Below are 27,401 nucleotides of genomic sequence, written 5' to 3'. Positions count from 1 at the left end.
AATTGGTATTGTCAATAACCCTCACTCATCCAACTATACTGTCTACTACCTTAAGCTTTTTTTAAAAGGAACATGTTTTCTATAACGTTAAAGTGCCCTTTCATGGGTATGACATGCTTACATTTGCCATTTTCATGTAAGCTCAGTCACCTGTGACCTGAAACAATGGCATGTGTTGCCCGTTCTCTCGCAACACTGGCACATAAACAAGGGTGATTTATGTTTAATATACGTTTTTGGTACCTTCTTATCATACACGCATGCATATTTACAGTCTCACATTTTCATGGAAATAAAGGTAGAAAGTAGATGTCTTGTCATGAGAGAGCCGTAAACAATGTTGCGATCCATAAATGCCACTTGCACGGTCCACCAAAAAAGGAGACAGAGCTGCTGCTGAGTACTTTAATCGTGTGAGTGAATGGGTGAAAGCTTTCAGTGTGTGTATGTTTATCTGTGATCTATCTTTAGCCGTAATATGCCAGCAGCAACCAACGTACATCTCATACTTGGGAAGCCATGTCATGGGACCTCTCTCTCCCTTTTTGAACAGTCACAATCAGCACTGTACAAAAATACAATCCCTCTTGGCCTTTCACATACTTGCAAAGCAGCTTTTTGTTTTTTAACTAGTGTGTGCTCGCAGAGTGGACGATAGGGAGACCATTTTGTCGTCTGGGACGTGGGAAAGAGGATGGAGGGGGCGTTTGTACCTCTATGGGAGCAGGAGGAAGGAAGGAAATGGCCCTCTGAGATTCTCACACACACACACACACACACACACACACATGCATACATTTGTGGGATTGTTTTTTTATATTATGGGAGTCATTGCTTTGGTCATGGGAAGATGACCGTGTCCCACATGAACTCCGAAGTCATCTAATTCACATTTTTGATATGCTTGTGTGGGCATATCAAAATAGCTGAGTGTGAAAAACTAAAGAGGAGTACTGTAGTTCTCGTTGCCAAGTTCTTTAGCTATCAAACGCTGGGGAACACAGGGATCTCTCTTTGGAGAGTCACTGTTGAGGGAAGACCAAAGAGCTGCTTATCAAAGAGGGATTAGCCTCAGGTCAGCGAACCTGTGCCGCTGCTCACAGCTGAGGCCTGCAGTAACACCTTCACAGCTGTGGTCTGAGACTGCTCACTAAATATGTTGATGCTTGTCCAGCACTCTTACAACAGTGCAAGAGTTTTCATTATTTAAGGTTTTTATTAAAAAGCTCAAGTGTACAGAATGCCACAAAATACCCGAAATATGAAGCGAAATGTTGAGTAGACCTGCAGATACTTTGAGTTTTTGAACACAGGTGTAACTAATAACATTATTATCGTTATTATATGCACTAGTGATTTTCCTGCTGATTATAAAAGTCTGGACATAAGTTATTTTGGAACAATAAGGCCAGAGATGTGCTTACCTTTTAACCATGCATTAGGATATGAGAGGTGGCAACCATGCAAACGCGTAGTTAAAATCAATATCTCACGCTTAAAGAAACACTGAACATTTTTCAAAATGCATTGGGCTTTCAGGGAGGCTTACTTTTTATCCCTTTTGAAAATATTAGTAAAAAGTTATGAAATCACTGTAATAAAAGGTGGGATTGCAGCTCTAAAGTGGTATCCAGAGAAAATATAGAGTAATGCTTTTCCAAACAATCGTTCAACAGGTTTCAGTGTTTTTAAACTTCATCACTGCACCCGGCTGAGAAATAGTCCAGAACATAACTTCTGTAAAGCCACATAACAGTTTTTATTTCCTTTCAAAATATAGAGGCCTACTTTTGGGGGCATCTTCACAAGAACAGTGTAGAAATGGGAGAGAAAAGTTTAAGACTTGCAGAGAGGTCCCAGGGTTGAACCGGGGACAATCTGGTTATTAGACATTCACTGTGTTGATAAATGAGCTGATAGGTGGATTGTAAAACCTTTAGACATAAACAGGCTAGCTCTTCCCCCTGTTTAAAATTGTTATGCTAAGCTAACCGACTGCTGCCTGTAATTTCATACAGTCAAAAAAGTGAGATTGTCACAGTAAAATGAACCTTATGAGAGGCCCATCCTAAACATAATTGCCGTACTGTTGTAACAGTTGTGAATCAGGAGAGCCCCCTGAAAGAGGGACTGGAGTCTGGCGTGCTGAGAACCGATCCAGGTCTGATCTGTGCAACAGGTGGTCTGCTGAAATGGAATATAGCGTCAGATCACCAGGAAAAATCAGAGAGCGATGTGACTCCCTCTCTCCCTGTTGTGTGGTCCTCTCTGATCCTCTCCACTGTATTTACATTCTTCGTATCCTTCGTCTCCCCTGCCTTTTGGAAATCGTTAATTCTGGTGGCATGTTGAGTTGACACTGCCGGCATTCGGCTCCAGCACCCTGGGGATCAGGACGTGTGAGTGTGTGTGTCAAAGTATCTGGCAGGTCACTACGACAAGTTGACCTTGTTTTCTCTCAGGCATCGTGGGAATGTGCCGTTTGGCTGCTGCAGCTGCCACTGTCCATCACATCGTCATGGACACAGCAATTAAAACATCACCTGAACCCCAGACACAGGATCCATGCAGAGGAGCAACTGTGCACCTCCAACTGTGTACAATTGATCAGGGTCACAACACATTGTTACTTGTATTATCAGTTTAGCTGTCAGTAGTTTCTTTGATCAATTGATGAATTGACAAAATCTAAGAGACATCATAAAGGGGGAATCCCAGCTGACCCAGATGCATTCTGCTTAACTGTAACATTAGCGGTTCAATCAAAACAGTGCAGAGGTTTTAGACCAAAGAAATCTGAACCATGTTTAATTTGTTTCTGCAAACAAAGCACTGGCATACATGCAACTGCATATTCTAGCATACTTGCCATGTAACGTGCATACCATTCTTCTGTGTTTTGAAATCTGATAATCCCTGAAACTGCCCTGTGGAGTTTCCTGCTAAAATAACACAAGTTATGTTTACAAAAAAAGTGTGACCCACTGTAAATTCTTTGCTCCACAGCGTTACTGGTGGTAAAACATTTGAAAGACTAGCTTAATTTGTAAGGTTTGGTTAAATAAGATGTATATGAAATTGTATTTGACCTTATGTGACCGTTTACCATGTGCAAAACAATAATAACACATGTCATTTGATTCATTATATGATTGACTACATCTGGTTTAATCTGCACTCACCCTATCTTGATCCTCTCACACCTTAACTCCTGTAATTCCTCAGAGTTCAGTTTCTAGCTGCTATTTCTGTTTGGAGCTGTGTGCCAGTTCCCTCTGCTGCAGGAGAGTTACTGCATGCAGCCAGCATGGCGGGAATAGATCCATCCACTCAGCCCAAGGTCGCAGCAACAACACTAGTTTTAAAAATGCCTCCTCCCGATGAGACCTTAAAAAGGTCACTAGGCCCCAACATAAATAAATGAAAGCCATTGTTACTAGTAACGGCTAATGAAAGCAGGATTAAAAAGATGCATGCATATTTATGAAGTAACTGTAAAACACACTCGCGTCAAAGAGCCTGGTTTATGGTTAGATACAAATGAGCACCATTGTGCATCAAAGACGCTATTAATTCTGCAGAGTTACCACTGACAGGGTTTGTTAACTGGGTCTTTTAAAAAGGGTTTAACTCAAATCTTTAGACTTTCAAAATGCACATAACATCTAAATTCATTAGTCTAGCATTATTTGTATTTGAGTGACTCATTCATGGAATTATAAACCATGCTGCATGTTGAGTTTATGGAGTCTGCTGTGAGGGGAAGTCCTTTTCTGTGTGTGTGTGTGTGTGTGTGTGTGTGTGTGTGTGTGTGTGTGTGTGTGTGTGTGTGTGTGTGTGTGTGTGTGTGTGTGTGTGTGTGTGTGTGTGTGTGTGTGTGTGTGTGTGTGTGTGTGTGTGTGTGTGTGTGTGTGTGTGTGTGTGTGTGTGTGTGTGTGTGTGTTAAAATGCCTTGGGGTGCGTCACAGGAGTAATGTGATTGATGAACGTGTGACAAGGCCCATAGTGTATATTTTTTAAGACTTTCTCAAACATTCCTTTGGACCATTTAGCCAGGCTGAGATGACCAAGGCTAAGTGGGGCTACTGTTCTGGCAATGGGTCTACAGTATAAAGGGGGGTGGGGGGCAATAATTTGTCTGTGTCTGCCCATCCCTGAATTAACAATCTTCTGCTTTTCAAGACCATTTTATAGGCTGAATAAATATAACACCGAAAAAAAACCAAGTTGTGCTGTATTTGAGCCCGGATGTTTGAAATGAGTTTGATGCAAGATGTATTTCCAAAGTGTGTACACGAGAATGTTTGATTTACATTGCATGGCCATATCTGAAATATATTGGCAGTCACAATTTTAATGCTGCATATTTCCAGATTTTGTAATACCAAAGTGATCAATATGTTTGGCATGAGAGTTGCTGAATGGAATGAATGCACTGACATGACTTGAAAGACTTGCATACTTCAGATCCTGCAGCTTGCCAGGAGAGATGAAAGCAGAAAGGTCAGGGAGTATGAGTTCGTCTCTCTGTGTTTCTCCTCTCTCTGAGTTGTTATCTTCAGCCTGATATCATTTCCTTCTCTCTGCAAGATACTGTAAGTGTGCCATTAAGGGATTAGTGTGTTAAATGTCAGAGGCCACAGCAACACCCTCTTTCTTCATGTCTCTTCTCCTCCCACCCCACCTCTGTTGACTCTTCCTCTATCCTCTCCATCTCCTCTATCATCAATGTTTCATGTTTAAGAAGAAACAGGCTACTTGGCCACAAATCTCTTTCTCCTTTTCCTTTTCCTTTCTCTATCACATCACACAAGGCACACTGCAATTGTTTCTAAATAAAAGACAACAAAGTGGGTAATAACATATTTTCTTTTCTTTGATTTTAATAAGAAGATCAATCTACCTTTTTATATATCGTTAGCAACATTACTACCGCTAGCAACCTGGCTAACCTTACGATCTAAAGCAACAAATACAAGTAAGTATCCCAAAGAACTAGAAAACAATGAGTAGTATCAAAAATAAATATGTTTTTAATCCCTTTCGCTTCTTTGCCTCCCCCACGTGATAAAGTGTTCTTGTCTAGGGTGACGTTTGAAAAGAAACAATCAGATGGAGTTTATATTTTGCAGCCATTACATTGTGCAATTAACATTTACTTCATAATGACCAGTTAAAGCACAAATGTTGTCTTTTGCCACAGACTCTTGACTGATTTATATCCACGCAGATAGCAGCCTGACTGAGGCACTGTTTTTCCATGCTCCCTCTCTCTCAGGCTCACCCTGTCCTGAAATAAGGGCTGCTATTTCTGGTCTGGCCAGTCGGGTCAGTGCACTGTAATTCTGCTGTATCATGTAAGCAAACAAGCTTGATAGGCCCAATGTTATTCTTTGATGTGACAGGGCTGGAAACATGTCCCAGAGCTGTCGCTTCGTTCTACCACCATGTTTGAGGGGAAATATTTTCTTCAGCGGAATAAACAATGTGGTATGAAGGTCTTGTTTCAGACCTAAACTGCCAGGAAGGGATATCGTATTAGATTATAATTAAATGTAATGGGGCCCTCTTTAAATTATGGTAATTATGCTCCCACGTAGTGTTATAAGATTTGTTCTGCCTACGTGTTCATACTTTCTCAGCAGTGCTATCATGGTTGTTGGCAAGCAATTGAAACTAGGTTAACACACACACACATTCTCACACACACAGATAATCTCTGCTGTCTCAATATCCGTCGTCCCTTTCGATATGATACCCTACTATTCCTTTCATGTCTCTGTTTAGTGCAGCCTAAACATGAATTAGAGTCTGAGTAGGGGAATCCTGGGTATGTAAATATTAATACAAAACCTTAAAATATATAAAAAAACTGATTATATTAGGACTCTGTAATGCAAACAGAACTGTGGCTCTCTCTTTTCAGATTAATGTATTCTGGACTTCTTATTTCCTCTTAGAGAGAGCGGTGAAGCTGTTTGTGGATCACTAAAATAAGTGGTTGGAACCCAGTGAATGAAACATGGTAGAGTAGAAAGTGCGTCATGTGCTCTGAGACTTTTGCAAACCGTGTTAGAATGTGTTTAGTGCTGGATGCAAGTCTCATGTTCAGGACAGTAGTTAGAAAAAACTCCTGTGTGTGTGTGATATCCTGTAACAAATCAGAGGGGCTCGTCCCACCTCACATGTCCCATATACAGACATGCTCAACGATCTCAAGCTGTGTGTCTGCTTACCCTTGACCTCAGCAATCATCCCGCCAGTCTCTGCTGCCACTTTGATCAAGTTTTTCCTCAGATTGGATGAAATACCAAATACTAACCACAGGCAGCAGAACCAAAGCAAGTCTGCCCAGAATATATCACAGTTACAGTAGTAGCCAGGTTGATCTGATTTACTACAGATATTTACAGTTGTTCTTCTAGAATGATTCTGATCAGTTTACAGATTATCCTGATATTTAATTAGTATTCATAGTCTCCACAGGGAAGAATCCCCCCACCCTAAGGTTAAAATGTCAAATTTGCAGGATGTTTCCTAATTTCATGGGCAAACTGCCATAACCTAAGGTGAGCATTTCCCTTCACACTATGTTAATGACCTTTTCCTGTTACACCCCCCGCATTGTCTGCTTTGTTGAAAGTTACACCCTCGAGGCAGTTGCTTTAAGCTGTAGTCCTTTCAACAGACAGTAGTAGTATTTAGGTTTTTATTCTAATTTTGCAACAGAAATTACGTTATTTAGAGAGTACAACTATAGAATACTTGTAGTGAAATTATACTGGGATTACCAACAGAATACGCACTGTTTGCTGTGCATAATGCAATGAAAAAAGCATGATGAAAATGTTTCATCACTTAGCTACGGTTAAAGAAATGCATTATTACTTTAATAAAGTCGTACTGAAATCACAATCTTTCCTTGAGCCTGATAAGTGAGATGTGGTGCTCTAGAAATACGTTTTTTTTTCGGTGTAATTCTTACAAAAAATATATAATTTCATTTGCAATCAACATTTAAAACGGGAGATAAAGGATCTTGAGTGCAGAATTATTAATCATATAAACAGAGAGACCTTTTTTAAAAGTAAGTCCTCGTAGGACCATGTTCTGCTCCACTTTTCCGTCATCCAGTTAGATTAATGTCAACGAGTCCTGGAAGATAATCTGGTTTGAATGGCAGTTAATGTGCTGAAGGAGGACGTCCTCCGCTCGGTGAGGACCGTCTGCGGTCTGGGCCGGCAGCCAGAGCTCCTCAGAGAGAGACGGCAGGCCGGCTGCAGTCTGTCGGCTTCATGGTTAGAAAGTCAAAACAGATTCCAGCCTTTGAACAACCACATGCCTCCTCTCATCTGTCCACTGTACCTGTCGGAGGGATTCCTGAAGCGTTTGTAGAACATACTTTCATACATGTTTAAAAATAAATTACCCTTAAGGAAGATTGTCTGCTGATCACCTGGCAATACATGTCTGTGTCTAAAGGAGGTTTTCTGTCTGTACATGTTTTTGTAGTAATATAACTAAATGAAGACATTTTATAGCTCTCAGTCTGGCAGGAAGTGTTGTTATCATAGCTCTGCAGAGACAGATACTGATTTGTGTATCCTGACAAAACAATGTCTTTGATAAGACTCCTTTGCCTCTGCTCTCCTTTGTGTAACCGCGGTGTTGTGGGGCTTATCTTTTAAGTGCTGTTAATTTTGCAATTCCTTTGAATACAATCCACATTGTTGTAAGATGATACTGTGTGTGTTTTTGGGGAAACAGGTGAACGAGAGATTTATTTCTCTAAGGAATTACCAGTAGCCTCGAAATATCCCCTGTGACGCTTCATTATCAGCGCTGACTCACTAACTGGGATGTACAGGATATGTGCATGTGTGTATATGCAAGTGACCCAGATTGAGTTAGCTTCATAAATCAAAGCCGAATATCCTTTCAACTGCAATGATTCTGTATATGTTGACTGTGTGATTTAAGTGCGGTTCCTGTATGGGGTCTTCTCTCTTGGTGGTGTGGGAAATCCTTTTATTATGTATTCTGGTGAAGTTATTCAAGCGTTCAAGTTATTATATTTTCAATCGACTTTGGAAATAACACTATATCCTAAATTTGCTTTCACAACTTCACCAAAGTTGCTGTAATACTTTTACTGACTAAAGCATTCAAACCTCTAAAGTCACTTTTAACGGAGCAGTTCAACTTTTTGGGAAATTCGTTTATCCCATTTTTTCAGAGAGTAGCACGAGAAGATCGATACCACTTTAAACGTAAGTGGGTTATTTGAGCACAAATATTGAAAATAACAGGAACGGCCAGCCAGGCTCTGTCCACAGGCAACCAAAGGCACTTACAATCACTTTCAAAGTTTAATTATTGAAAATTAATTTCTTTGTTAAATTGCCTCCAGTCTTTAGGCTAGCTAATCGCTCTGGCTCCATATTCCCCCATAATAACATGGATCTTCTCGGCTGCACATTCATATACAAGGAAATCTTCTAAATGATTTGTTTATGAAAGCTGAAAGTGTTTTGAAGTAACTATGCAAAACATTAATTGAGTGTTGGGTTTTGCACTATTTGTCAGACTTGTGTTTAACTGAATAATTTGTATTGTTTAATTATTTTTCTTATATCACAATTGAATGACGTCGCAGGTTGCCACAGTGTTGCTCTTCCCATATGTTTTAAACTCCTCTCCACACCTTCCCCTCTCTCTTAGACATTTCTGACTCAGCATGTGAAATAGTTTTCTCGGGGGTCAATCCCACACTCTCCAGGGGAAAGCAAATTGTTTGCTGAGCGGAGCCCATTAAACTTAAAAGGCCCAGCTCTCACAGCGTATCGCCGTGGATATTTTAACTTTGTCAATACTGTAAAGATGTACAATTAGAGTAATCAATAATAAATTAGTGAAAGCAAACAGAGTTGTCTTAGTAGTTCTTTATACAAGCTTGTAGGTACGGTCATGCAAAGTACAGAGTCGTTTGCACGAGTGGACACAGAGGGAAATGTGCGTGTGTGAAAAAGATAACACCTTCTCCTAGCTGTTATCTTACAATGCTCTCTACCATGGGATACAACAGGTTGAGCTGACCAAACAGTTTTCCTCAGTATAATATCATCATTTGGTTTTACCATATAAAGTAATATAAGAAATTGCTACTACACTGTCCGATGGTCAGCTTTATTCCGTCATACTGATTTAGGAGCATGAGGAAATGTGTGTGGACTCCAATATCTTCCCTGTTCTCATCGCAGAGCATCGATCCGAGGCCTTTGAGTCCAAGCCGCTCTGATTGATGCACTGTGATGTGAATGCTGGTCAAATTACTAATAAGATATTATTGAGATTCCCATGAGAAAACAGACTCCCGCTGTCAGACAGGAAGGGGAAAGAGTTTGTGAAATAATCGGTGTGATGCCAACTAGAATCAGAAATGGCTTGAATCCCACTTCTCTAAGTCCTCAGGTGGGGGAGGGGATGCTGCGAGTGAGTCAGCATTGTCCTTTCAACGCTAATGGCCAGGAAATGTCTATGTTGGAGCGACTAATTGGATTTCTTTAACAGGAAAGCATCCGTTCAGCTCCATTAGCCGGTGCTAAACGTAACGCTGCAGAGGGAGAGGCAGGTGGGAGAGAAAAGGGGGTTTGAAATGTGGACAGAGGGAGGAAAAGTTTGAAAAGAAGGGGGAGGCATGTTGTTGATGCAAACAGAGGTTTAGTTTGGGCGGGATGCAGTAGATGTTTGTTTTGCAGGTGAAGAAGAAATGAAAGGCCAGGAGTGGAGCAGGGATGTCTGCTGGGTAATAAACTCATCAGCAGGGAGCTCTGGTGTTATCGTAATTCACTTTAATGCAAAACTTTGCACCTGATTGCTTTTCCTGGTAGTGTCTTTGGTTACCAGACACAGTATCATATAGTGCCCTTAGTCTGCATGAAAACAAACTCTTTTTCACTTGTTTCACTGATGCACACTTATGGTTGAAAATCGCTCATTTGTGTTTTTGAAATTTAAGTAATTAATTTAGACTAATAAACTAATGCTGTTTTGCCTGACCAGTGGCCATATTTGACAGTCATTATTATGGTTAAACCGGAAACGTAGTGTAACAGGAGGAAAGAAGTGGCAATTTGTATGAATGAATGTGTCTTTCAAAAAGAAAGGGCTCTTTTTTCTTTCCAAAACAAATGTCAACTCACTAGCTTTTTCCGGAGCCTCCCACCAACTCTCACTTCTTCTTCCTGATGAAGACAAGATTATACTATAGAAATCGTAGTCTTGGATATTATATTATGATGGGAACTTCCAACATCATTTAATCAGAAATATATACAATATGAGACAAACGTTTTTCTTGTGTATTTATTGCGTATTGTCTGTTGTGCTTCTTGAGGTTAACACGAACCAGTAAAAAGGCGGGACACAGATGGGCCACGATTTACATTCCTCTGAGCAGCTCTCGTCATAAACTCATAGAAAAGCTACATTCAGCCACACAATGCACAGACAGTCAGGAAGAGCTAAATCAACCTGGCAGCCTCGTCACCTCGGGGCGACCGCTCCCATTGGCATCTCATACTTCTACTGACACGCAGCGATGTAAAGTGTAATTGGGGGACCCTCCTATAGACTACTATGGGGATGGTTAGAGACCCTGGAAGGGGAAAACAACTCGTTCTTCAGAGACGGATCATGGAGGAACAGTGGGGCTACTATGCTGCCTGTAAATTGAGCCTTTCTTCCTGTGAGAGGGTGCCATGGTGGAATGCAGCACATTAATGTGGACATGGGTGGGCTTCTCATTCCTGTCATTGCATCCCACTCTTCCATGTGACCCTCCATGACTTTCTCCTCTCGTCTTTTTGTCTCCATGCCTCAACATTGCGGGAATGCAGAAGTTAGTTTCTTCACCAAAATCCTGGTACTTGTAATCTAAATTAATCTTCTGTCACGGCTTCTCACCTCGAGGTTCGGTTGTATCGCAGTCCCATCCATTTCGGGTTCATTGCAATAAAGCAATGTTGTCTTTAATGTTCTGATCTTCATTACATAATTGGTCCACCAGAGAATACTTAAAGAATCCTTATCAGAAGTGTTAGTTACTGCTGTCAAGTTCCTCAAATTAATAATCGTAATGGACACAAATGGGATACTGCCGACACACTTTCCACATCTTTTTTGATCTGTTTAAGGTTTCGGAGGATTGACAGTTACCAACTCAGCTTTCAATCACACAAACCCCGCTCCTTTTAGAGGTTTTGAAACTAAAGTAGCAATTTTGTTATAACACAAAATATATTTGCTTAAAAAATGTACTTGGACATGAATTCTGGCTGCAAAAGGGTTGAAATAAAGTAAAAAATGAATTGAGGAATACAAAATAACAAAAGGAGTAAAATGACACACCTTTTCTTTATTTTCGTGCAAATATTGAGGTTGATGGTGAGATCACTGAACATTTTGAATTATTACTCAACCACAACCATATTTTCTTTGTATTTTTCAGCGTGGGCTAATGTGGAAGTGAACATGGAGGACAGAGTGGAGGTGTACAGGGGAGAAATGGCTCAGATCGCCTGCCTGTTCACATCGTCCGACGGTGTCGGCGGCAACGTCATTCAGTGGTTCTACGTGAGTTTCATCGAGCCTGGTGCACGCTTACACAGAGAGGTATGATGTGTCCACGCAGGCCATGTTTCATGTGTTTGAACTCTGACCTTTAGGAGACACGGACGGGTGAGAGGCACAAAATCTACTACCAGGACAGCACCATGAAGGTTGTGAACAAAGGCACGCCGTTCACCGACCGGATCAGTGTGAACGGTACCGGAGCCGACGGACAGATCGTGTTGAAGGTCAGCGACGTGCAGCTGGACGATGAACTGGAGTTTATCTGTGTCATCACAGCTCTGACGGATGGGACTGGGGAGGGACGCACAAAGCTGAAGGTGTTCGGTAAGATTCAATCTGACATGGTCTGTTTTTTTCTAATGGTTTGAATAACAAGGGAGAAAATGGCGAACATTACAAAGCCCACACCTAGCTACACATTGCTAATAACACCAGAATTGAAATGAATAATAAATGAATCCTTGAAGAATGTGTCGTACAACATGTGGTGTTTAGTGTGCTCCCTTTCAACTCTTTCAACAACTTCATATTCATAACTCGTTCATCACATCTTATCTCATCTTTTCTTCAATCAGAAACTTTATTTAGATATTCTGAGCATTACATTTTATCATATTAATTCAGCATTTTTCCACACCTCAGATAGTTTATGTTTAAAAAAGTAAAATTGTGATCGTTCCAGAACTTTTTCCAAATTCAACTCAAATAAATATTCAAACTCGTTTTACTCCCAGAATTTTTCAGCACTTTTCACTTTAGCCAATAACCTGTCACTGACACCTCAACTCAACAGACAACAACAACAGACACTGAAACTACAAATGATCAGCTGCCCAAACATAAACCTTTTTTTGTTGGAAATGTTGCCTTTTCTGGTTCTTAATTAATGTCTTAATTCCTATGCAGAAACACCAGATAATCCGACTATCGAGGGTGTGCAAACAGGGATCTCCGTCCATGAAGACAACCCATCCAAGGTAACAAAGCTTTGAATGGCGACCATCAGAGTATAAACATGATGAAATGAAGCTACAATGTTATTCTTTTCATTTTGCCTTCTCTTCTTCTCTCTCCTCCCCTATAGATTGGAACCTGTGAGGTCAAAAATGGCTACCCCAAGCCGAACATTACGTGGTACAGAAACAAAACGCCCATACGCGCCGCTCAGGATGGTGAGACAGATCATATCGACATCGGGAATGCATTTCTACACTGATTTAGTCTGAGCTTAATGCGGTTCAATGCATTTGCTCCATTTCCTTATCTTCCCTCGTGTGTGTTTGCAAATGTTTCTGTGTCCTCCAGTGGTGTATATGGTGCCGAGCATCACCATTGAGTCCAGTGGCCTGTTCTCGGTTAGGAGCGAGCTGAGCATGATGGTGATGAAGGAGGACAAAGATGAACTGTTCTACTGCGAGGTCACCTACTTTGTTCCCGGAGGATTAAGGATGACCGAGACCATCCCCATTAACATCACTGTGTACTGTGAGTTCCACACATAGTTTAACAGCAGCACCGTTCCTTTCAATGAGAGACAATCACAGCTGTAGAAACCAACGGAGCCATTTTGACCGCTGGTATGAAACAATATGTCATCAATCTATGTCGACACAAGAGTACTATACGGTATTTGTCACCAGTTCCATTATCATGCTGATACTAGCCTCCACTAGGAATCATACCATTGTCTAAAATATAGTTCTATGTTCTATCATTAACAGTGCTTATGCCAAATACACTTCATATGTGATGGATGCTGAACAAAGCAAAAATAATATATTTATATATGTATTCACAACTTTCACTAATTATAGTTCCAGTTTGATATGCAGCACCATTATATATATATATATATATATATATATATATATATATATATATATATATATATATATATATATATATATATATATTAAGCGGGGTCCCTGCTCTATTTGTCTTTCAGATAAGGGGTCCTTTCCCCCAAACACGTTTAGTTCAGGAGCGGTTGTGGCCATCACATAATCCATCCACAACTCAAAGTTTAGGTTGGTGGTCTAACCTATAATTCCTCTCTGTGTTTCAGACCCCTCCACAGCTGCCAGTGTTTGGGTGGAGTCACCAAAGGGGAAAATAAAGGAAGGGGACTCCATTGAACTTCACTGCCATATCGACGGGAATAAGCTATTCTCTATCATAACAATCTCAGATGAAGTAAGAAAATCTACTTTGTGCCCTTTATTTATGCACATGGAATGACAGCATTACTTACTTATCTACTATGTGATCTTTCTGATCACTATCCTCCTCGGCAGAAAGAGTATTGACGTCAAAATGTAAAAGTTATGTGTTGATCAAATTCCCTTGACATTTTTAGGATGGTTTTTCTTGGGACAACAAAACGGTGGTGCTGGAAAATGTGTCCCGTAGAAACAGTGGAGTTTATACATGTACCTCTACGGACACGGACACCTGGGGGGAGGTCTCGGGAAACACCACTGTGTTTGTCAACTGTAAGGAACCTGCACAGATATGATTAGTGACCATGATATTCGTTACATTTTACCAGCAGAATGAGTGCATGCAACAGGTTTGATATTTTTTCTCTCTCCCTGCTTTGTGTGTAGATCTGGATCCAGCTGTCGTGATGCCTAAGGATGATGTGGAGTTGTCCCAGGGAGAGGAGCTGACGGCCACCTGTAACGCCCTCTCTTCTCTCCAGACACACACAGTCTGGTTTAAGGTCACTGACACACAGCAGTACAGTAACAGTACACTAAAAGCCACAACATTATTATATATAATAACTAACACTCAAATGAAAGAAATAGCATTTAGAAAACCCATCAGGTACTATGTTTATTGTTGAACAGATTTATATTGGGATGAGACTACGCTTTTATTTTAGTTTTGAGAATGTAATAGTGTCAGATAAGGTGATCAAAGAGGGAAAGGATTTTTTGAATAGTTTTCTTCATAACCTTGTGTAAACAGATTGTTGAAGTAGCCGTCTGATCTACTAAGACCCCTGTTTCTGTATGTTTATGTGTGTGTTTGTGTGTAGGATGGAGAGAAGTTTTCAATGGGCCACAGTTTGAACCTGAAGGCTGCTACGTTTGACACAGCAGGGACGTACAAGTGCATGGTGACTGTTCCTGAGTTAGAAGGAATGGAAACCAGCAAAACAATTAATGTTAAAGTCAATGGTAATCCGGTTACTGATACCCAATTATAATTGAGTCTCTAATAAATATGTTTTCCAAAATATTTGAGGTTTTGAACTTTAACTAAGTTGTTATTTCTTTCTCTTATCCTTGCAGGCCCACCACACATCATAGAACCAGAGTTCACAGATATCGAGAAGAATTTTGAGGATATGGTGGAGCTGAGCTGTGATGTCAGAGGTTACCCTCCTCCCACTGTCACGTGGTCCACCTCTGACAGAGAGGTATTACAGTACAATGCATGAACACATAACGAAAGTAGTTGATATGTAAAAACAACGAGAGAATATAAAAGCAGTGCCAGAAATAAGTAAGTGATGTTTACTAGTGATTGTAGGTTTGATTTGCTTGATATTTTTTTTTAAAGGTTGTATAATTGTTGCTGTTGCCTATAATTGAAGTTGTAGGTCGATCTAATGTGACCTGTGCAGAAGAAAGGGAAACCTTTGTGTTAACTGTTTTGCGCTTTTGTGCCAGATTTTTGATGCAAAATCAAAAATGGATACAGGGGGCGTCCTTCGGAGTGTGGTCAGCATCAAAGTCACCTCTGACTTTTTTGCTTTGTGTAGCGCCTCCAACGCTTTCGGCATGGACACCGTGTCCTTCAACATCACAGCCAGTGAGTTCCTCCTGCTGCTTGGGTTTCATGCTCTGTATTTTTTTGTGTACGTCTATATGTGTTCCGTTGTCTTGCCCCCTGTCTTTCTGTTCCTCCCCTTGTTGTCGGTGTTAAATCAATAATAATAATTTGTACTTTGTCTGTTTTCAGCTCAACACACTCCCACACCTAACACCGCCACAGGTAAGACACAGTCACTTTGCCCTGTTGGCCCCCAACCAGTCCACTCAAATCAAAAACTAGAAAAAGGTTTAGAAATGAGTCCATCCAAAACAATCCATTCAGAAGGACTGACTGAGAGTGAGAGTGATGCTTCAGCTGTCAGTAAAGTTCATTATCTTCATGTTCAGTGATCCTTCCTTTACTTCACGGTCCGGCTGGGCCGATGTGAGTTAATCAAAAAGAATAAAAAGGAAATCTTAAAAGCTGCAGAAATGATATGTGAAGGTCAGTAAAGCTGTGTCCGTAATGAAAAAGAACTGTGATTTCCACAAGGTATTTATAGTTTCTAAAGGGCGATATCGTTTCTTTGCTCCAAGGTCCTTGTAAGGGTATTATGTAATTCATCTTATGTTGCTTATATAAGGTCTTTTTTCATCTAAGTTTTACACATTTTGTAAAAATGAGGGGGTACTTAATTGTATGCCTCAAAAGTAATCAACTAAAGCAGATAAAATCATAGTTTACCTTCCAGTGTTTCCCCTAGGATGGAGTCATAGCAGCGGTGCTAAGGCACGTGGGCCCAGCATAATGTGAGCGCGGAGCGCGGGGAATTTTTTAGTGTGTGCGCCTGCAAAGTGCGCCCCGCCAATTTCTTTCTATGTGTCAGCACAAGGAAGGCTCTTTAGGCCTAGTACCAGGGCCGGTTCTAGACAATTTGCTGGCGACATTTTATGTGTAAAGATAAATGAAAAATCTCTACAAAAGATAAATACACTGCAAAAAAAGAAACTTATTGACATAGGTAATAGATGTCAAAATGGCTTCAAATGTATTCAGTATTGTATGAACGTGTTTGAATTGGGGGGTGGACGTGATATCCTCTAGGGGGGTCCGCGGGTATGCCCTCCTGGGAAGATTTAGTTTTGAACATTTTACAGTAAAATGCTTCAATCTGGTGCACTTTGAGCACACAATTACTAGAGACCTGATCTAGGGGGCACAACTCTAAAACGCCCATATGAAAAAGATTGGTTTACATTTTAATAATCAAATAAGTATGTGAACATAACCAATAACCTACCATAGCCAATAACAAATAAATGTAGCTTATTTTATTTTTGTTGTTCATTCATATCTTATTTTACCTAGTTAACCTAGCGCCCACTGTACAGGGCAAATTAAACGTGTAACCGGGGTGAAAAGGGTATTACATTTACTTAATTATGAATGTTGTTACATCAAGGCCGAACATTTGGATGAGCGGCAACGGTCAAAAATGTTTTTTCCCTCCCAGAGCTACCAGCGCACCGCCCCCCAGATCTGGCGCCCTAGGCGACCGCCTGTGTCGCCTATGCCAGTAACACAAATACTACAAATCTACATAACAAACAATCAAAAATGAAAAAGGGTCGCCACTTATAATTATAATAATTTTTTGGGGTACCTGGCTGGCGCCCCCTAGCAGCGGCGCTCATATTTCAGCAGCGGCGCTGTGCCGCCACTATTTGTATATAGGGGAAACACTACCTTCCGCATACAGCAGTGTTATGACTATTGCATTGTTGTCAGCATGATGTTGTTATACACATCACACAAACATACACATGCGTCAGTGTGACTCTAGGAAGCAGCTGATGCTTTAAATGCACTCAGAGAGTCTCCTGACTCCCATTACGGGTACCGCCTTGTGTTTACTCTCCTCCTCCTCCTCCTCCTCCTTTCTCCTCTCTCTCTTACATTATGCCAGGAAATATCCAGCCCCTCTGAAATATCCCTCAGAGGAAAACTGTTCTTGGTTGTTGTTTCTGGCAAAGTGCTGGTTAAATTAGATCAACCAGAGTGTGTGTGTGTGTGTGTGTGTGTGTGTGTGTGTGTGTGTGTGTGTGTGTGTGTGTGTGTGTGTGTGTGTGTGTGTGTGTGTGTGTGTGTGTGTGTGTGTGTGTGTGTGTGTGTGTGTGTGTGTGTGTGTGTGTGTGTGTGTGTGTGTGTGTGTGTGTGTGTGTGTGTGTGTGTGTGTGTGTGTGTGTGTGTGTGTGTGTGTGTGTGTGTGTGTGTGCCGCCACTATTTGTATATACTAGGGATGTAACGATATACCGAATATCGTGGTATCGCGGTAAATAAACTTCCCAATACCGTCGTGAGACTGACAAAATCTACCGCGATTTAAAAAAAAAAAATTTTAAACACTTTTTTTTTTTTAAACCTTTAATTAACCAGGTGGTCCCATTGAGATCATCGATCTCTTTTTCAAGAGAGACCTGTCCAACATGGCAGCAAGTAGGTTACAACATGAAAATAAAACAACAGATAACACAAAAGGACATCGTATTTATAGGGCTACATTTACACACCTAGAGACATTGACAAGTACCAACCATATATTTATATCTCGCCATGTCAATAGGCCTGGCATTAGACTTTTTCGCTGTCCGTCATTTTGACAGACAGGATCGTAAAATATCCGTCATAATCCCTTATTACCCGTCGGGTCTGAACAGTTCCCGATAGAGCATGCTCGTGAACTGTCAACGGGGGGGGCGGTGTTATGCCGTGTGTGCATGCACCTCGCGGGACGCGCACAGTGTGAAGCAAAACCTCCCAGACATGTATTGATCTGTACGGCAAAGTACGGTTTGGGAACTATATCATTTCCTTTTGGACGGCATGCATAACACGGCATAACATCAGAGCCTGGCTCTGGGGAAACGTTGGCGCTGTTCCGAGTTTGTTCTAATCTGTCAAAATGATAGACTGCTTTCAGATTTTTCCGTCATTGTTAAATAAAATATTCGGTTAACGCGACCACTGGTGTCCCAGCAACATCAGTACCAAGCGAGAGAGTTGTTTCCAGAGCAGGGGATATTGTAAATGCCCAAACACCCCAGCTTATAAATACCTGGAAATGTGGACATTCTCATATTCCTAAAAACCTGTCTGATGATGCTGAGTGAGTGAAAAACTAAAGTGAAACTTGATTTATTTTATTGCAGGGTCTGATTATTAAATGTCCTTGTTTATTTGTGAGATGCAGTGGCATAAAGAAAATGCTTACTTTGTTTGGTAGTACCATTAGGTACAAAAACACTGGTTTTCTTGTTACAGTCTGTTACTGTCACTTTGTTTTTGACACTTTAAAATACTGCTATCCTACAAAAAGGCTGTAAAACTCAGATTTATTATGTAATAAAGAAACATTTTCCGAGTAAAAAAATGTTTTATTGAAAAAAAAAAATTAATGATTTTTTTTCCTTCCCTTTATTATTCAATATCGCGATAAATACCGTACCGTGGACTTGTTATCGCGATATTATCGTACCGTGAGTTTTTGGTACTGTTACATCCCTAGTATATAGGGGAAACACTACCTTCCGCATACAGCAGTGTTATGACTATTGCATTGTTGTCAGCATGATGTTGTTATACACATCACACAAACATACACATGTGTCAGTGTGACTCTAGGAAGCAGCTGATGCTTTAAATGCACTCAGAGTCTCCTGACTCCCATTACGGGTACCGCCTTGTGTTTACTCTCCTCCTCCTCCTCCTCCTCCTTTCTCCTCTCTCTCTTACATTATGCCAGGAAATATCCAGCCCCTCTGAAATATCCCTCAGAGGAAAACTGTTCTTGGTTGTTGTTTCTGGCAAAGTGCTGGTTAAATTAGATCAACCAGAGAGTGTGTGTGTGTGTGTGTGTGTGTGTGTGTGTGTGTGTGTGTGTGTGTGTGTGTGTGTGTGTGTGTGTGTGTGTGTGTGTGTGTGTGTGTGTGTGTGTGTGTGTGTGTGTGTGTGTGTGTGTGTGTGTGTGTGTGTGTGTGTGTGTGTGTGTGTGTGTGTGTGTGTGTGTGTGTGTGTGTGTGTGTGAGATTTATGACATCCACCCAGCGACTGATAATTATGCTCATTTGGTTTTTCTCAGTCAAACCTGAACCAGCTATCCCTCCAAAGAGAATCAAGAAAGGTTTGTATGTTATGGTACTGAGGACTCTCCCCCTCACCTCTCCATCTCAAAGAGATTCCCTCCATAGCACCTCCCTGTCTTGCACCTCGCAGCATTCATCAGACCCCCCCCCTTTTCTGCAGGGCAAAGCATCAAACTGTATTTGAGTTGTTTATCTTCACCTCGAGCTGTGCATGTTATCATTTATAAGCGCACCTCTCCTCCTACACTCCTGAATGATTTCCTTTCTTTGGGTTCCCAGGTTGAGGTCTCCTGAATGAAGCTAGTGCTGCACTCTCTTTTCGACACACTGTACTGCTATCTAGTGTTCCTGCACAGCCTGATGCAACCCAACCTTTCTGCGTCATACCATCATTTTATTCATAATCCAGTGGCAGTGAGTAACCCTGTGTTTGTTGCTGTGCTTCTTCTCCACCAGAGGGCAGTGGTGTTATCATTGCAGTCATCATAATCTGCATCCTGCTGCTGGCCATCTTGGGTAGTGTGCTCTACTTCCTCTACAAAAAGGGCAAGCTCTGCGGCCGGTCTGGCAAGCAAGATCTGTGAGTAAAACACGATACGCCGTCACACATTTTAGTATCAAGCATTATACATTTTTAAAGTATCTAGATCAATCTCTGAACTCATATGCATGTTATTTAAGGTGCCAACTAAAGATGTTTGGCCAGAGGACAGACAAGGCCAAAGTTTAAGTTCTGCTGGTTTCAAGAAAGTCTGAACCCTACTTGGCATTAAATCAGATATAAAATAAATAGCAAATACAGGAATATACTGATAAAAAGACTTGGATCGTAATATCATGTCATAATAATAATAGCATTATTTTTTCATATTAATGTTAAGAAAGAACTCAAGAGTTTTTTGTTCCTGCAGCACCAAAGAGGTGTCCAGCAAAGATAACATCGTGGTGGAGATGAAGAGCGAGAACACGGAGGAAGCTGTGCTCCTCGGGGTCAACGGAGAAAAGCAGCCTTAAAACAACTAGGTAGATATTAAAGTACTCTTTTTGTTTTGAATGGGATAGAACCATTGACATATCCTCTCTCCCTCTGCCCTTTTTGTGTGTCTCCCCCCTGCAGTGAGGAGCGTACCTGGATGAACAGAAGTGAGGAGGAAAGTGCGGACACACTAAGCTGCTCCAGTTCCTTCCTCTCAGGCTCAGAACGGTCCCCCACAGCCCCTTATTAGTCGTCATGGTAAAGCTCAGTCGCCTGCTAGTATAAATGATCACGATGCACGACTGAGACTCAAATTTTCTCCGAACTGCAACTTCAGCTTGACTGTCCTTTTTATCCAGCACATTTCCTCTAGAATAAGCTTTAATGAGAAGAAGTGATTTGATCCCACCATGACAAAACACCATTTCTAAAATGACACCAAGAACTATCCTAAGCCGATAGTTCGTATTACCACAAGCGTTGTATATTGCTGATTGTCCGCAGAACAAGATTTGGAGCACAACATAGACCAGGGACTGTTTTTATATATTATGCTAGGCATCACCTCAGGCAAAGTAATCATTGAAGAGCAGCGTGAAACAGGTCTTTAACAAGTGTACATATTATAATCTATGTATATATTTCTTTATTTAAAATGACAATATAGAGAAAAATAACCAAAAATAAATTACCAGATAGTGTTTTATTTTGTTTGGGTGCTGTTTATGGCGAGAAAGAAAGCTTAGGTTAGATGTTTATTTTTTATTTTTGACAATTTCTTTTGTTATCTGTTTCCTGTCGCTTAAGTCTGTACACTGAATTTTATGGCGATGCGTCCGCCTGCAGCCAGTTACAGCCTCACAACGTTTTTCCTTTTATCTCTGAAAAAAACCTTTTAGGTCATTTCATTTTATCACACATCATTCGCATTTGTTGTTAGCTAACACACCCCAGTTTTAGTATTTTTAAAAAGAAGATATTTTTGTGAGACGGGTGCTTCATTTAGTCTGTTTCTAGACTTAGAAGGGTTAACATTATTTGTAGTTTTATGTTTTCTTTCCTTCAGTTTAGTTTTGTTATTTTCTGTGTTGAATCATTACCAACAGCCAAGTTGAAAGTTACAGATGCCTTAGAAATTCAACCAAAAGCCTTGTAGGAATATAATTAGTATTGTTAGTTTTATTCAATGTTCAGTGCACTGATTTCTTTGTTTTTATTCTTCATACAGTCATGTTTCCCGAATGTAAAACAGTGGTTTTGTTTAGTGTGACTATAGGTGAATCAAAAGTATTTCTGTCGCTAGTTATTTTTTCCCGTAAGGATGAGGGTCGAACAGATTTTTGGTCCATATATATGGTTCACAGCATGAAGTTGCCCTCATTAAGAAAATACACGTTTCTGTTTAATGAAGTAATTAATTCATTTATTCACTGAAACTTCAAATAATTACCGAAGAGACACAGACCCCCCTCAGATATGACGACTATAGCACAGTATATGACTTTCAGAGGAGGGGATAATGACTGTGACTCCACATATACAAACTGAGTTTGCAGACAATCAAACGCACTGTTTGGTAATGTGCAGGTATCATCCATACCCTCCCTACCACCTGTTGGTCTGTTTTGTTCTGCTGTTTTTTTAAGAACTACCACTGTTACATTGTTTTGGGTGTTAGAATTCTGTTAAATGCCCTTTAATGCCTTTGAGTTCTGAAATGTAAAATGAATGACATTCAATTCAACAAATTCATTGTTTGTAGTTTTTGAAAATTATACCAAATAAAGATTGACTGTTAAACGAGAAGAAGAGCGTACAATGTTTCTAAGTTTGAATGTGATATATTAATCAATTGCATGTAAAAAGTCTTGGTTGTTAATGGTTAGCAAGACTAAGACGTGAACATTAGTTATTTATTCAATACTTAATTAACTTCATAGGCAGTTTCAACGCATCTCTTTGTAATGAAGAACTAATGTCAGTACACTTAGAGTAAAGCAATGCAAAAGGAATATGTTGTCAGCACATCCTGTAGGTACTTTTAGTCAATGCAAAGATACACATTAATACACTTTCTAATCTGAGTAATGAGATAATGTGCTTGTTTTTAAATGTGTCCAAGTTGAATGGCAACTTGTCGTTAATTGTGAGTCTTGTTTGGATTTTGTGGTCAATACCAGTAACGCTAAAGTAAACTGCATCAGTTCTGGAATTGAATCCAGAACTGATAGCGTATTTTGTTATACTGGCTCACTTCATTAGAACTGTCATTCAAGATGTATTAGAAACCCTGGTGTAATAAGCCATTACAATGATATATTTCAAATATTCTTAGTATAGCTTTTCAGAAACAAAGTTTTTTGAAGGTCATTAAAACTTGTAGTGTAGTAATAATCAAATAAAACTAATCATACCCTAGTATTTCGCAACAATTAAATGAAATTCATAAAAATGCTCAATATAAATCTTTAAAAAATCTTAACTATTTCAAAGGAAAATAGTTACATGTACAAAGACACTTTGCGAAATATAAAATGCAGGCAAAGAATGACCTTGTAGTTCTGGCAGCTACAAGCTAAACCCCTTTACTCTGCTGTACAGAAGAGAGACACGTGATAGCTTTCGCTTATAATTTTATTAACAGCACTGTGCATACTTCCAAAATGATATGAGCTTTAAAAACCATCAACAAGTTAATGAATGCCTTTTACTGATGAGAAGCGACAGGCTACATGGAACAACGGCTCCCTCTGATGGCAGAGAGATGAAGTACCCCAACACAGGCTGAGGGTCAGGGGCTGGAACGCATCGCGCATCGGAGGCTGAGCACTGATCCTGGACCTGCTTTATCTTTCAGGTTGGAAAGACAAACAAACAAGACTTTTCTCAGATGCTCATACGTGTGCTCATAGATGAGGCCTGATGCGGCTGACAAGGCAAAGAAGACATAATACAAGCAATACTGCACAACCTTCTGAGATCAACAGGTACAGATCAATACCAACAGTCTCTTCAAAAACGGACTCTCACCATGATGAGGATCTCTGAACATATGGCACTGCTCACAGAATTATTCACAGAAGTAAACAAAACCTTTGGAACAAAAATACATTTACAGGAATGCAAAATGAAATAAAAACAGCAATTTCTTTCTTTTCGTATCACTAACTTTATACAATAAGCTTTTTCTTTAGAGTGACAGTATCAAAAGCACAAATTGGTATAATGTGCAAAATAAAAAAAAAGGTAAATAATACAAAACAACAATGACCTCTTCAAAGCATCTACAAAACATTGGTACAGTCTCGAGGTTTGGGGACCTCCCCGTCCATTACCCATCATTCAAGAAGTTTCTCAAGGCAACTAGGAACAAAAACAAAAGAACTAGAGGAGAGCCAGAGAGAAAGATGGCTTCCAGTCAACAGAGAGCATTACAGCAAGGGCTGACATTCTTCTTCATGATGGCAGAGGTTCATGTACCTAAAAGCTCCTTGCATTGGTGTATCTTGTTCATTCATAGTACCTGGAAACAAAGCTGCTGTTTCTAGTCCTGCCAATATTGAAAATAATACAACAAATGTGCAAGTTATAGTGTAACAAAAGAAGAAGAAGAGTATTAGGCTACTTGTGTGACTTCATTGAGCGGATACTTGTGGCTACATGTCGCCTGATGACGAGTCGGCAGGTGAGCGGCTGTCTGTGCCTCTGAGTCTCCGGGGGGGGGGGGGGGGGGGGGGGGGAACGCCAGGTGGGATAAACATTATTCCTGAGTTAGCTCTCACAGATGGCCCGAACACTGACTTTAATGTAGACTTGGGGGTGAGCCAGCAAACCCATGAGCCTACTTTAAAAAACAACAACAGAGAATCAGAAGCTCCCACAGAGAAGGGAAATGGATGTGATGGAAGCCTGAGCCTGTTACAAAGCGTCTGGTTTCTGTAGCAGAGTCTTCTTGTAGAGAATCGTAAATCATTTAAAAAACAAGAGGGTTTAAAACACTGAAGATTTGACCGCTTGCAGGCTCACAGGCCGCTTGTACTTTCAAGTATGCTACATTACGGACCAGAGAAACATGGGGGATACTGTCACTCTAAAAAAACAGAATGACGGTTAAACACAATATTCACAAATGTACATTTAAGGCTTAATTGTTTAGCACTAACAATAGTAGCAGCAGTGAAGCACTTCTGAATGAATTATAATAACAATATTTATGATCATATAACAATAATATATTACCAAAGTAATTTGATGACGTTTTTTTTTTCTTTCTTCTCACTGGACTGAGCTGGAGACAGAACACTTCGACCAGCCAGCCAATGAAGTTAGACAAAGACAGAATGTTTCAGCCACCAGGGATCACACAACACGAGCCTGTCGGTACTGCAGGGTCGTCACCATTAGCACGTCCTCTAATAATCTCAGCGCCAGGCTCTACAGCTACACCGGTTTAGAGTGAGAGCAGTAGTACGTACACTGACTAACACCACATTCATGTTGTTCATTTAGGAGCAGAGGAGAAGTCTGGCACACACACACACACACACACACACAGAAACATGCTCACATACACATACTCATTATAAAAACATACTGCCAGACCATAGTCCAGACCCCAAACTATCGTCATGCTACTTTGAAAAATACAACACGACAAAACAAGCATGTTTATAAAAAGAAAAGTACCAAAGCAACGTTGTTTATCAAAGGCCATTCCAGACTGAATCCATGATGAAGTGCTCTGCCGCACGTCTTCAAAGCTGCTGAGTGAACTCATGGTGAGGTCGCCCCGACTCTTCCTCACATGAACGTCTTCCTCAGTCTGAGAAAACGGTCAAATTTAACCTGGTCCCCGTCTACCAACATCGCTTGTACCAACAGCAACCCTCAAAGCTGAAGTCATTTTGTTTTTTTGTTTTTTTTTACATACTGTATATGCACGTACTGTATATATTACACATATTTAATATATATTTACTCATATATTACACTTTCATATAGACATACATTTTTAGTTTTATTTGTGAGGTGTTGGTTACATTGTCAGCAAGAGGCTTCAACTTGAAAGATACGAATCTGTCTTCCTGACGTCCTACGAGAAGTCTCGCGCCACGAGGCATCCCATCATTGTTCCGCACGCGCTCAGTCACCCCCCCCCCCCCCGTGGATGTCTCGTGGAAAACGAAGAGGCCTGCAGTAGCGGTTTACAGAAGGCCGGACACTGTTGAAAGCGCATGGAGTCCAGGGCGCTCTGGAGTAACAGCCAGTTAAAAACCCACAGGGATGTCGGGCGTCAGCACAGAGGTAGTGCTGCAGGCAACCTTTACCCAACCAGGCTGTGCCAAGCTAGGGCGAGAGAGCAAGACACGAGAAAGAGAGAGAGGCACAAAGCGTGCTATGTAAGAATATTCGCGGTGGAGGGAATAGAGACGAACTCTCGTAGGATGTTCCGAGCCATTTCGATATTGTTCTGTGCAATCATCAGTGCTTTCTGGATGTCCTGCTGAGAGTACCCCTGACTCGCGAGGAGCTCGATCTCGATGATGATCTGAGGGTTGGCTTCTCCCCCTGCTGCCCCACCGCTGGGGGAGGAAGGGACGGGCGGGACAGGGCTGGGCCGGCGCTCAGAGTTGATTCGTCGGGGCAGGGGCTTGGGAGGTCTCTCTGGGGCTTCCACCGGCTCGGAGAGGGCTGGAGAGAAGAAGAGAGGGGATTTATAAGCCTTTAAAGCTTTGGAAAATTATATTGTTAATTCTCCACTTTTTAAAGTAATTTAAGTATTGTATTTTAATTTCTGATTATACTCTGTGACATAATCATTTTCCAAATTGGGATCAATAAGGTATCCATCCATCCATCCATCTATCCATCTATCTATCTATTCATCCATCTATCTATCCATCAATCTATCCACCCATCTATCCACCCATCTATCTATCAATCTATCCATCTATCTATCAATCTATCCATCTATCTATCAATCCATCCATCCATCCATCCATCTATCCATCTATATCTCATCTATCTATCTATTCATCCATCTATCTATCCATCAATCTATCCACCCATCTATCTATCAATCTATCCATCTATCTATCTATCCATCAATCTATCCATCCATCCATCCATCTATCTATCCATCCATCCATCCATCCATCAATCTATCCATCTTTCAATCCATCCATCTATATCTCATCTATCTATCTATCTATTCATCCATCCATCTATCTATCCACCCATCTATCTATCAATCTATCCATCTATCTATCCATCCATCCATCCATCCATCCATCCATCCATCCATCCATCCATCTTTCAATCCATCCATCCATCCATCCATCCATCCATCCATCTATCCATCCATCCATCTATCCATCTTTCAATCTATCCATCCATCCATCCATCCATCCATCCATCCATCCATCCATCCATCCATCCATCTTTCAATCCATCCATCTTTCAATCCATCCATCCATCCATCCATCCATCCATCCATCCATCCATCCATCCATCCATCCATCCATCTTTCAATCCATCCATCCATCCATCCATCCATCCATCCATCTATCCATCCATCAATCTATCCATCTTTCAATCTATCCATCCATCCATCCATCCATCTATCTATCCATCTAAACCTGATATAATATAAACTCCTTTGAAATACTCTTAAAGTAAATATTAATGTAAAATGACCTATATTGACATTTGACTGGGAACCATCTCCAACTCATTTCGAATACATCCTGATTACCAAAATAAAGCACTTGTGGCAAACAGCCCCCTGAGTGTTTGTCTGCAGTAAGCTATGAGTTTTTGTAATGATACTGTATATACGGTGAACTGGTTGACCTTTAATCTGCAGCACCCTATAATAAAGCTC

At 40.7% G+C, this 27,401-nt stretch overlaps 2 protein-coding genes across 3 annotated transcripts in view; one reads left to right on the top strand and one right to left on the bottom strand.

Moving 5' to 3' along the window:
* Nucleotides 1-22,327, top strand: part of mcamb (melanoma cell adhesion molecule b) — a 32,958-nt gene extending 10,631 nt beyond the window's left edge. The window contains exons 2-17 of one of the 2 annotated variants that reach the window (XM_079676875.1): nt 11,510-11,634; nt 11,727-11,958; nt 12,541-12,611; nt 12,719-12,806; nt 12,940-13,119; nt 13,700-13,827; nt 13,991-14,126; nt 14,241-14,356; nt 14,678-14,819; nt 14,934-15,061; nt 15,315-15,456; nt 15,607-15,639; nt 19,539-19,580; nt 19,999-20,122; nt 20,454-20,565; nt 20,660-22,327. In XM_079676875.1, coding sequence (XP_079533001.1) covers nt 11,510-11,634; nt 11,727-11,958; nt 12,541-12,611; nt 12,719-12,806; nt 12,940-13,119; nt 13,700-13,827; nt 13,991-14,126; nt 14,241-14,356; nt 14,678-14,819; nt 14,934-15,061; nt 15,315-15,456; nt 15,607-15,639; nt 19,539-19,580; nt 19,999-20,122; nt 20,454-20,556 — 1,790 coding nt within the window. In that variant the 3' untranslated portion in view covers nt 20,557-20,565; nt 20,660-22,327. The remainder of the gene's footprint in view (nt 1-11,509; nt 11,635-11,726; nt 11,959-12,540; nt 12,612-12,718; nt 12,807-12,939; nt 13,120-13,699; nt 13,828-13,990; nt 14,127-14,240; nt 14,357-14,677; nt 14,820-14,933; nt 15,062-15,314; nt 15,457-15,606; nt 15,640-19,538; nt 19,581-19,998; nt 20,123-20,453; nt 20,566-20,659) is intronic. The other variant, XM_079676876.1, reaches the window with a different exon arrangement.
* Nucleotides 22,328-23,134: 807 nt separating this feature from the next.
* Nucleotides 23,135-27,401, bottom strand: part of cbl (Cbl proto-oncogene, E3 ubiquitin protein ligase) — a 36,245-nt gene continuing 31,978 nt past the window's right edge. The window contains exon 16 of the mRNA XM_079676600.1: nt 23,135-26,209. Coding sequence (XP_079532726.1) covers nt 25,914-26,209 — 296 coding nt within the window. The 3' untranslated portion in view covers nt 23,135-25,913. The remainder of the gene's footprint in view (nt 26,210-27,401) is intronic.

Source organism: Notothenia rossii (assembly GCF_949606895.1).
Source record: "Notothenia rossii genome assembly, chromosome: 4".
Lineage (NCBI taxonomy): Eukaryota > Metazoa > Chordata > Actinopteri > Perciformes > Nototheniidae > Notothenia > Notothenia rossii.
This window is presented reverse-complemented; position numbering and strand designations above follow the sequence as displayed.